General features: G+C 37.3%; 1 protein-coding gene across 7 annotated transcripts in view; it reads left to right on the top strand.

Moving 5' to 3' along the window:
• The window catches only part of LOC123768191 (CCR4-NOT transcription complex subunit 6-like), a 163867-nt gene extending 153194 nt beyond the window's left edge, over window positions 1–10673 (top strand). For 5 of the 7 annotated variants that reach the window (XM_069306971.1, XM_069306970.1, XM_069306972.1 and 2 more), the window contains 5 exons: window positions 154–251; window positions 413–557; window positions 3037–3238; window positions 4844–4983; window positions 6101–10673. In XM_069306971.1, the coding sequence (XP_069163072.1) occupies window positions 154–251; window positions 413–557; window positions 3037–3238; window positions 4844–4983; window positions 6101–6183 (668 nt within the window). In that variant the 3' untranslated portion in view covers window positions 6184–10673. The remainder of the gene's footprint in view (window positions 1–153; window positions 252–412; window positions 558–3036; window positions 3239–4843; window positions 4984–6100) is intronic. The other 2 variants (XM_069306973.1, XM_069306968.1) reach the window with 1 other exon arrangement.
• The last annotated feature ends 1637 nt before the right edge of the window (window positions 10674–12310 follow it).

Here is a 12310-nt window from a genome sequence, read left to right as displayed (position 1 = left end):
GCCGACAGAAGTAGTGTTTGCTATTAGACATACAAGGTATTGGAGAGTAGTAACCTAACTCAATACTGTTACAACTTTGTGTAGGATTCCTTTAGTGCACAGGAAATTTAAATTAATGATGTGCTTTGAATAATATTTTATTTTTCATCCTAGAAGTTCTGCCAGACAAATCCCAAGTGAACCAATCTGTGCTAGTTTGTACAGCCCATATTCATTGGGACCCCGAGTTTTGTGACGTCAAACTCATCCAGGTATGTCATCATTTCATCCGTCGTGTAATGTATATTCTATACTTTGTAGCATCTGTAATGAATTGACATTCACAAGTTTATAAACGAATGCTGTATTCTTTTGACTTCACAAACTATATGCACAAATAGGAAATGTATTGAGTGAAACTGGTTTCTTTCAGACAATCATGTTGATGAGCGAGATACGGCAAATAATTGGTCAAATTGTTGATGAATCGCAGCACAGATCAAGATTGGGTAGAAAAATAGACCCTGGTTCCATTCAGCTTCTCTTGTGTGGTGACCTCAACTCGCTCCCAGATTCAGGCAAGTTCTGGAATAATTGCAGTACAGTACATAGTAGGTAAAGGCTATTTGATTCTACAATAATGTGCACAGAAGATATGGTGAACTGATGTAATTTTTTGTAGTTGTGTAATTTTGATCTGCTTTCCTTACATTCCTCTTACATTTTCCTCCTGGCTTATGCCTTCACACTCCATGAAAATAGGAAATGGGTTGAAAGATGTGATCATACTGTGTGATATAAATAAGTGGATTTTATCAGATCTTACCAAGCCATTGATGAAAGGGCAGAGGAGTATTGATTTATTGTTTCCATAGACAGGAAAATACTTGCCATATAAATTGGAATGATAAAAGTAGGCTGGTTCTCACAGAAGACGAAATGGTTAAAGAATAAAATTTGATGGTTGGCTGATGTAAGTAACTTGAAGTGATTTTGAAGCATTGTAGCAAGAGATGTAACCATGTACAGGCATACCTCAGAATAAGAGTTTAATCCGTTCCTGGAGACGCCTCGCCTTCCGAAAACTCGCATTCCGAAGTTAATTTCCCCATAAGAAATAAAGGGAAATGAATTAATCCGTTCCTGACTACCCCAAAAACCCCACATCAAACTAAATTTTTATACCTAATTCATCTAAATAAACCTACAAAACTGTGTTCCAGTTATTACTTACCTTGCTGTCGAGTGCTGTAGGCGTATGGAAGATGGTGAGGAGGGGGGAGGAGGAGAGGAGTTACTGTTTGGAAGGGGAGTCCCCTTCCATAATCACATCACATAACCCCATGCCTTGTAACACTATGGATACCACTTCTCCTTCTAAATTTTTCAAACCAGCCCCTGCTTGCCTTAAACTCTTTCTTATCTGCATCACTTGTTACAGGGGTATTCTTTAGAAGGTCTTCGTGCAACACCCTGGCTTTCTCACAAATAATGGCCTCCGAAACACTATCACCCCTCAACTCCTTGTTGTGTATCCAAATTAATAACAACTTTTCCACTCTTCAAGTATTTGTGGTCTTTGTGCCGTTAATGTTCTTACTCCTTTTGCCACTTTAGCACCCATAATCTTATTTTTCTTCTTAAGTATAGTGCATATTGTTGATGTGGCTTTGTTGTACTGCCTACAAAGTTCAACAACACGTGTACCGTTCTCATGCTTCCGAATGATCTCTTGTTTCTCCTCTATTGTCATCCTCACATGAGCTTTCTGGCCTTTATCCTTACCACTGGCTTTCTTGGGACCCATGGTGAGATATATAATAACAAATTGTATAGACAAATCACCAAAAATCCAACAAAACACTGAAAATCCGCGAGAAGAATTGATGTGGGGGTAGTCACTGAGCGCGAGACAATAATAAACTGAGGGGCGGCGACGATCGCCGAACCACCACGCGCTAGGTCGGCTGTACGCGTATCAACAAACTCGCGTCCAAACTCGCCTCCCGAAGTAACCATCGCCTTCCGAGACAAATTTTTGGAGTAAATACACCTCGCCTTCCGAAAACCTCGCATACAGGGACAATCGCATTCCGAGGTACCACTGTACTGTAAATTGGTGTCAAGTGAGGGAGAGACAAGTGTTGAATGCTAAGCTGGTGTTACACCAACTTGTAAACTGAACCTATTTGGCTGCGAAAACATTCTCGAGATCCTGTCCCCCACAGTCGCTCCCATTGCTTGCTTGCATCAAAGCCTTGAGAGAGAAGGCCACCAAAAATATAATACAGTATTAAGAAAAATGAAGATGTGGCCGGGACTTGACTGTGGGCAAAGAACTGCTAGAGGGCCGGGCCGGGTCAGAGTACCCCACAATTGAATCGAGACTCGTTCCAGTATGCAGCATGTACAGCTCATTTCAGGATAGCAATAGGTATCCCATTTGCAGTATTGTACTTCTGCTTGAGTCTTCTGTTCTTTCAAGGATGGGTTGGGTGTTACTACTATAATTATTGTTTAATAAAGTGCGTGTTTCATCCTGTTACTGCATGTTGTGTGTAGTATTTTGAAAGATCTTTTACATTAGTGTGATGAGGCAACATTTTTTCAGAAAAGACAGGTATAAGCCATATTATGATACAATAATTGTTTTGAAACAAATTTTGTTTTATAGCCATTAATTAGTACAGTATACTGAATCCGGAAAATCATGTTCTTTAATTTAATTTAATATTTTTAACTGATAAACAATAGCTGCTTAACAACTGCTGGATATAACTACTATAAATAATTAACTGGGTTTAATTTAAATTGACTTGTTCAAAAAAGTTAATGGTACCATGTAGGAAAATTATGATCTTGTTCCTTTACATTTAGTTGAACTCTGTACTCCAAAGGCAGTATTCACTTCCTACATGATGACTTAGAATATTCCTGCAGGGCTTCACGTTTAGCATACAGTTATTTACTTGGTCTTATTGTCCTGTCTTGAAAGTAAAGATGTAAATTATAAACTCCTTAAATTCAAATAAATAATTGGCATTTCTCCTGTTTTAGGTGTTGTTGAGTTCTTAACAAAAGGCAGTGTTTCTATGGACCATGAAGACTTCAAGGGTTTTGGGTACAAGACCTGCCTACAGAAGATAGCAATGACCAAGAACAATAATTCCTTGGTTAACTCAAGTGCTAACATTTATACCCACAACTATAGGCTCTCTGCAGCATACGACTTCGCAATCATGGCATATACAAATTATACGTAAGTGTCGCCTATCGCCATTTGATTAATGAAGTAAACGTCTATGAAGAGAGAGTTGGTTAGTGGTACCAGTCATATCGGATATCTTTTACAGGCAGCACTGATGCATCATATCTGCCTCCTGCTGCTCTTACCCCTAGCTTGGCCTAATTTAAATTACCATACTTTAGTTGCATTAAATTTACTTCTTCACTTGCTTTTCCTCATATTTATTCCACATATTTATTAGTGTTTGGCTTGCTCCAAAAATGTACTTGTGTATGGTGCCAAGATAGTATTGATACCCTTTTTGACATTACATTTTAATTTAAACCTTACCTGAAATATATCTCTAATATATTGTTACATACTTCACCCCCTCATGACCCCACTCCTTCACCCAACCATACTGTCGTGTGTGAAGTAATTGGTGTCCATTAATTTTAGGCAATAGTTACCCATTTACTACATTCATCCATGTTTGTATTAAGTGCAATAATAATAAACATTTTTGTGTACACAAGTGCACGTCATTTTTCTATTTTGTTTCTAATACTGTACTGTAGCACTTTTTTGTGTAGTACACCTGAATGGTATTATGTTGATGCTTGTGTCCATTTATTGTACCCAAACATTTTTCATTCAGTTCACTGCCAGTACTCTATTGCCTCCTGTTTCCAAATACATTCTCATCTTTATCATCTAACAGTTTAAACTTTGCCTCTCTTTCCCCCCCCCCCCCCTCCCCTCCTTCATTCCCTGCCAACTACAAATACCAATGAAGGGGCAAAAGTTACAACCCCAACCCTAGACAAGTGAGAGCAAATGTCTCGTTCTTTCCACTGAAGTGTTCCTAATTATCAATGAATGATATTGCATTAACTTTGCAGCATTCATCTAGTCAGCAGTTGACTCAATTGCTCTAGACAGCCATTTATTTTTGACTCCCATTCATGTAAGAATGCCATATATGAAAGGGAAACCTTCATTTGCTCGTAACTCAATGGGTGTCTTAAATTTGTACTAGTGTCTGACTCCTAACTTAATTCTGAATTCAATTCTTAAATTATTACTTTAAGTTGAAATACTATACTTTTGCAAGTTTTTAATGAAATTCTATTTAATTCCTTGCATATATAGAATTTTAAATTGGATTCTGATAATGTATCAGTTTCTGATATTTGGATTTATTTACTCCATAAATTTTCTTGTAAGATCCTTGGGGAAAAAAATAGGTGAATAAAGAAAAATGCCTAAAATTAACTCTCTAATATTTTGAATAAATAGTTTTGGGTGTAATGATATCAATTTCTCTAAACTTTTCATTAAAAGTTTAGTAACAAGGTTTATTATTTTAAGAAATAAAAGCCGGCGAGATGTCGTATTTTTGTAATTAAAGGAACTTATAAGAACCCAATTCTCGTACATATACCGTGCGTGATGAGACTTCATGTGACATCTGTCATACTCTGAGGGTTAATGGGTATAAATAAGTCATTTTGGTGTATTATGAGTATAAAGTGGCACTTGTAGAATTTAAATGGACATAGAATGGAAGTAGAATGGAAGTTCATTATTGGAGGTAGAAAATGATTTATAGTATTAATTATAAATTCTGGCTTTCAGGTATGACTTCAAAGGGATTATAGACTACATCTTCCACAGTTCTGATACCATGTCATCTCTAGGAGTTTTAGGGCCAATTGACCCTGACTGGTTTAGAGAGAACAAGGTCATGGGTTGTCCACACCCTCATATCCCATCAGGTAAGAAACCTTACGTGTACATGTCTACTTTAGTGTAGTGTAGTTACGTGTACATGTCTACTGTTCATCTTTCTTGCAAATACAATATGATGTGGACAATTTTAACTTCATCCCCATTTCCTTCATAGTGTGTAAGGCAGTAAGGTAAACACTAACCCAAATATTAGTTAAATATTCAAGAGTGACCAACCTCTGACACTGGAATATCAGGGGAAACCTAGTACATTAGAGCATACATCGGCAGTGGTTGGGCCAAGCACATACCTGGTTTAGGAATTCTCACCAATTTTACAATTCTCAGAGCCTGCCCAGCATAAAAAACTTTTGCCTTTGTCTTATTCTATGAGGGTATCTGTGGTATGTAAGGGGTACCTTAGGTTTTTTCTACTAACACCACCTTCCTACTGCTGTAGTAGGTGGGGAAACTTCTCTGACTAGACTGCACATTGGCCACATGTTTAACTTTTTCATCAGATAACTAAAGGCAACATTGAAATTATTGTAGCATTGTCTAATACAGTTAATTCTGTATTGTATATAAATCAATATGCATCAAAATTTGTCATTTTGAATATTGCATTTTACCCACTATTCCTATAGTTTTTGTCGTCTCCATGAAAGGGCTTCCCTGTCCCCATGAAAGGGCTTCCCTACCCCATGGAAAGGGCCTAACACAGTAATGCTTCTCATTGGTTTGCCAAAATAAGTTTGCATAATAACCTTTCCAAGACACCCATGTTTGTCCATTCTCTTGAAAGTAAAATTTGTATACCGTAGTACATGTAAGTAGGTAATGACTAATAATGTTGAGAATGGATTAAAATCTTTATTCAGAAATGGGCATATTAACAGGTTGGTCATTCATTATTTGTAAAGAATTTTTTAATGATTGTGTGGACATAAGTGGATGGTATGTTACACGGACAATATATAACGCGTGTCTTTCATGAAAAATTCAAGGGGTGATGCATGAGAAGTGATTGAATAGCTAGTTAAATTTATAAATTAAGAATTTATTAATCATTTTGCATTTTATAAAGTACTGTACAAGTAAATTTGGGTTAGTGTAAATTTTTCTTGTTGTACCTTATTAATTTTTTAATTTTTTAAATTTCAGATCACTTTTCTCTACTAGTACAACTCGAGATGCGACCTGTGTCTTTGACACTGAACCACCCAAATGGCCTCCTCCATAGGTAGCCAGTGGCAAGCTCCTCCACATCAAACACCTCTTGGGGGGCACAGTCCACTCATCAGTGGTCTTTGTATGAAGCCTATGTACCAGATGCATGTACAGTCCGTACCAGAGCTCCTAACACGGATACCTGTGACTCCACAGGGGTTTTAATATACTGTGATGGAAGTCCATGCCCAGATTCATTTTTGGCTGTAAGTTGTTGTGATGAAGTCAAATGAAAATTGGGCTTCACCTCAGGATCTTCATCTTGAGAGACAAAGACTGTGTAGGTCCCTTCCTTGTGTCGTGCTCCGTGCAGCAGTTGCCCTATCACCTGCCAGACCAATGAGGCCTTGTTCATGTGTTTTAAGGAGCACACTCTACAAGAGCATTTTCTGTGGCACTGGGACAAATTTTCATTTTTTTTAATGAGCCTAGATAATAGTCATTTTATGGGTGTCACGGTACAAAAAGCATTAAGGTATGAGGTTTTATGCATGAATGGATATAGTAAAGCAGATTCTAAAGTAAGTGGGGCTGGAACTTGTACAAAAAATAGAGCTGATATTTAGGTCTGATAAATAAAAGAAAATGGAAAAAAAAACTGTGCCCCTTAACTCGCCTTTGGCTTCCCGGCTCGTTTGTGTCGCCTGCGGGACGAGCACAAGAGCTTAAGCCACCTCGATCTCACTTGTGTGTTTTGATGGGCCCAGCTTCCCTACCTCCTAACCTTCCACTTATCCCCAAAACCTTAAACTTGCTTTTCCTGTGCACCATCTTTATCTAAAACTTACTATTGTTTTGCCACATTTTAAAACTTTCCCACTGCATTTGTTGGGCTGGGACCATCCTCATTTTATCATGTCTCGTCTACTGTATTTCGCCTCACTGCCATTATCACCACCACCTGTATCATAAATCCACCACCACCTGCATCATATACCACTTCCTTCTATCTTCCTCCCAAAATCATAACTAGCGTAGGCCACCCACAGCCTCTCCACCACTGTACAGTTGGCTGTTCTCATTGTCCAGGCTTCCTTTGCCTTGGTTCTTCGTCACTGCACATTCTTTCTCCCATTGATCATAACTAATACATCTCATAGCAATTTCCCATCATAAAAGAAACTACAGTTACTTGACTTGCATAGACATTAAACATTCAAAGTTTCCAGCCTTGTCTTTTTTCAGCCCGCTTACTCTTCATCTGGTAGTTTTATCTTCCCTCAGAAAATATCCAGCCCATGCCTCTTGTGCCACTTTTCCTTCCACAGGGCTGTTCCTCATTCCTTAAACATCTGAAACACGCACCGTGAACATTGGACTCTTTACTGCTTTGCTGTTCTGTTATTTCATCATTTGTGTACCTGGGGATTAGTTGAAAGCTTCAAGAATGCATCAGCAGGTGTATTACATACAAACTACTCTGATCATTAGTGCTTTGAAGTGTCATTCAATGTCAGCCATGAGTGGCCCTTCAGTTCTTTCTTAGACTAGGTTAGATTATTTATGAAATATTGAAAATACACTTTACTCCTTTATTTATGACATGCTATTAAAAGTACTAATTGACATATCTAAAGATAGATATAATAGTTTATATAATTGATTATCTGCAATTATGAAAGGGAGTATGATAGTTTTGCTTTCAATGAAAGACAAGAGAAGAATCTATTTTAGGGCAACTTATGGCTTTTTATTTTTTAATAATCCTTTCCATGGTATGTGAATGGATCTCCAACATTTTATAATATAGTAATTGCATGTTTTAGCCCATTTTTCTGACACTTGAAAGCACCAAAGATATAGAGGTTTTCCTGTACAATACTGGACCAGTCCTTTTGAAAATTAATCAGTATGGATGCATTTGGCTTTGCATAGGAAAATATAATACTTTTGTTCATATGATTGATATTGATGTATAATTTTTGCAAGTGTTGATGTTAATATTCACCATCATTGAGTTCAGTCTTCACTTTTTGTGTATTTTACCATTTGTCATTTGTTCCCTGTGGCATTCCTCATTGTCATCTATAAATAGGGCAGCAAAGATTTTCCGCAAACCTGGACGTTTTTCTTTTTTTCACTATTGCAGCATTTGGAGAGTTTATCATTTTTCATCATACAGATACATTAGCTTCATCAAAATTTCCTCAGATTTCTAATTGCTAATTGGCAGATAGTTTATTATATTGGAAATGTTTGTAAATATGTTCATTATACAAATGTGACAAACAGGGAAATAAATAGTCATAACCTTTGTCTAACAATAATGTTTTTCTACAACCAGGATACACAGAATCGCCTCTCAATCTGGATTTAAATTATCTTCAGGTACACATCATCGGACATTTTAGTTCAGCTTCACACAATTCAAATAACTTTGGACCCAATTTTAGAATATCTCTTGATTACTTAAGGTTAGTAATAACATCAAGGCTGTCAGGAGTATGCATTGAAGTGTATTTACATCATTGATATTGTACGTTTCATGAAATTATTTAAAGTGGTTGAACCTGAGTCAGGTTAATGTGTACATGAGGAAGAAATGATCTGTTAGTTTTCCATATAGCATAGTGGACAAATAACTGATGGACATGTTTCTTCAGGCTGTCCTCACACTTAACTACTGGCTACTCTCTAATAGAGCTATTAAGAAGTTAAATATCTGGAAATGGTATTGGGAATAATGGAAAGGTATGTCTTTTTAGATATTGAACATCTATATCCACCTTAAATCTACTTTTGTTAACTTGTCCTTTTACTGTATTGTGGAGTTGATAATGCATTTTAACAGGATGCAATTTTCTACATCTTGTGCTAGTAGAGAGTGGCCAATGTTGGTAGCCGAGCGTCGTCATTGTCCTGTGCCGGCAAAAGTTGTAATCACCAGGTAATACTCGTTGTATTTGGATTTTGATGAGGAAATAGTTTGTACCCACAAACTTTCCAGAGCTATTTGCTTGTATGAAAAAAGGAAGGAGCTATGCTTAGCTTCCCATATTTGTGGTAATTTTCCTGTGTCCTCAAACAAATTATATTTTATATAAAGACTGGTATAATTAATCTAGACAATGAGCTACATGAAGGTTATGAATTGTTTGTAACTGTTGTGAGGCTTCTTGAAGCACCTAGTCAGCAGATCTTCGGGTATACTCTGGTGACAGTTTGCAACTATTCTAAAGTAACACAGGCTACAAATGACTGCCATCAAAATTGTCAACCTTTTGTTTGAGATTTTCTAATGTTAGGTCTCGAGTAAAGTTTTATATACACAGGACCTCTTATAGAGGCTTATGAACAAATGTTTGACTGCTTTATATTTGTAGCCTATGACCTTCTTTGTTGTTTTTGTAAGGCATAATGTGTAGTGAGAATGTTTGTAACTGGTTTTGGATTAGATGTGTCCTGTCCTTCATAAACACTGGAGGCTAGTCTGCTCCAGTGAGTCCGCTTGTGCCGACTTGGTACACGACCGCCCCACCGCAGCAGTCCCACCCACCCTGTCGGCCCATACCACATCTTCTCATACCTTGTTATTTACATCTATTTTTTTATAAATCATGGGTTCACTCACTCATAATTTACATATCATTTTGTGTAGATTCAGGATGGTTTTTTAGTGGCCTCAATTTTTTTACGGAGTTACTTTGGAGACTGTATTAAAACAAATTGTAGATATCTCCATTTTCTCGTTAAAAATTGTTGCTAGTAATTGTAGTTTTTTATGGATTACAAAGAGGTCATTGAACCAACCTGACAATAGGTTAGATACTTCTTGCACAAACCCATATGTTAGCCCAAGTTAGTATAGTACAGTACTTATAAATCTATACAGTTGTATTTTAGTGTTCATTTATATCATGTGCAAATCCTTTACAAATATCATGATTTATCTTCACTTAAGTTTCCCAAAGACTCCCGCGTGATTTAATGTGGGTGTAGTTTGGGCCAAATACCTACATTATGGCGAAGGCTGTGGTAGCACTCGTTGTAAAGGTTTATTTTTCAGGTGGTGCCATGGCCAATCCAAGCCAGCCCTCAACCCTGACCTCACTCAGCCTCTTGCAAGGCTATCATTTTTAACAGACATTTTTATTGTAGTTTATATTACTTCCCATTCAATAAAATCCCACTTATTGGGTAACTGTAAGTGGTAGTGTAGAATAGTTGTAGAATACAGATTTTATTAGTTTTAACCTATAAAATGTTTAGGCACATAAGTGTCCTAAATCAGAGGGCAGCTAGAGCCAAGCTTGAGGGCAGGCTGGAACAGGACCAAATATTGTAGGTATTGCAGTACTAGGGTTAAGTGGTCTGCCCCTTTAAATTTGGGCTAGTGTTGGTGGCGGTCCTCAGCAGTACAAAGTGTCTCCCGTGCCCCGTGCAATGGTCATTATCATTATTATTCTCGACGTCAGTTCACCACCCAGTCCTCACCCGACCACGCGGTAGCACACGCGTCTAGACATTTAGTAAGGTTAGGATTCAATAATAAAATATTGCAGATTAATTGAGATTTTCATTCATCCTCCTCCAAGCATAAATTGGAAATAATTTTGTACGAGAATTGTGCCATATTATCATTAGGAGCTACAAGTAAGGACTTAAAGGTTAGAACATCAGCCTTATTCCATCACACATGCACATGATGCCTGATATCCAAGAATGTTCAGTACTGACATGTACTAAGCCATTTAATTAAACTTCGATGAGTTTAGTAATATAGAAAATTAAACAAGAATGAAGGCAAGCCTTGATCATTTATAATTTAATTCTGGCATATAAAGGATATAATACTTCTGAATACCACCTTTCATGACCCGTCTATTTTCATGAAACGCCTTTGTCTTTCTTTTTCTTTTTTTTTTCTTTTTATGTAAGTTGGACACGTCACCACAATTATTTGGTCCTCCTGCCAGATAGGACCAACTCTCCTTCCCCTCTGCACCTAGCTTAGCCCAGTTTCGACAGTGAATGACTGCCCTTCTCACAGGTCAGTCATCTTGATACTCTTTCCTTTCAGATCTAGCCAGCATCTTTTCATTTTAGTTTGTCTTGCATGGCCATAACAGCCCTCCAGCTATAGTATATTTTACTTTTCCAAGGTTGTCTTCAGTTTATGTACTATTGCCTTCATGTATGTATATAATATATATGTATATAATATATATGTATATAATATATATTTCTCATGCAAGTCTTCATACACTTTGTACTGTTGGCAAACTGTTATGAATTCATCATAGCCCAGTCACAATAGGTTTTCATTCAATGCTTCTAGCATATTAGCACTAGTTTTCCAAGGTTCAAGAAATGTTGCAAAATTTGACAATTATGCTTAGACAACATTTGTATGTGTGGGAGTGTGGCTTGCTAGTGACTGTCTACTACTGGGCAGTGTATGACTATGAGAACCACCCATCAGCTCTTTCATTCAATTTTAAACAGGTTCCTCTTTACTCTTGATATTTAAGTTTGCAGTGCATTGCTACCGCATATATAACCTCGGACTTTATTTCTCGTCTTGCTCATTCATTCCCCTCATTGAGTGGCGCCTTACTAGCTGAGGGGCTCTTGTATGTTACCCACGGGTGAGGGTAGCTCCTGCTTCTTTCGCCAGTTTCCTGTGAAGGTGTACAAATGACTTTCCCTATATGTTAGCCATGTATGGTAACCCCCACATTCCCCCCATGTTCTTCTCTGAGATTACGTCAATGTTGGAGCACTAGTGTGTGCAGCTAGGCTATATCTGATCTCTACCTAGTGGTCCACAGTAATCGGTTCATGGAAAAAATAATTTATTTTTTATAGGGCTAGTATAAAAGTAGGGGCTCTGTTTGTGGAACTGATAGAGCAAAAGTTTGTAAATGAGCGAGAGACGATTTCCTGAAACGCCATGTGCTTAACATACAAATTTATTTACTAAATTAAAACACAAGAGAAAATGTATATACACATGGTAATTGGGGATAATTGTCTTTACTTTAAGTGGTGTAATAAGCAAATCTATGCACAGTATTCTCTCTTGCTGTTGATTCCCAGGTGACATAACACAACCTAATTTAACACTTGATATGAACACCTTGAGTAATAATTGCTGCCTAAACATCACTTCTATATGCAAGGGAGAATTTGGAGCTCAAATGA

Source organism: Procambarus clarkii, chromosome 59, assembly GCF_040958095.1.
Source record: "Procambarus clarkii isolate CNS0578487 chromosome 59, FALCON_Pclarkii_2.0, whole genome shotgun sequence".
Taxonomy (NCBI): domain Eukaryota; kingdom Metazoa; phylum Arthropoda; class Malacostraca; order Decapoda; family Cambaridae; genus Procambarus; species Procambarus clarkii.
The sequence above is the reverse complement of the archived record's forward strand: the minus strand, read 5'-3'. Positions and strand labels throughout refer to the sequence as shown.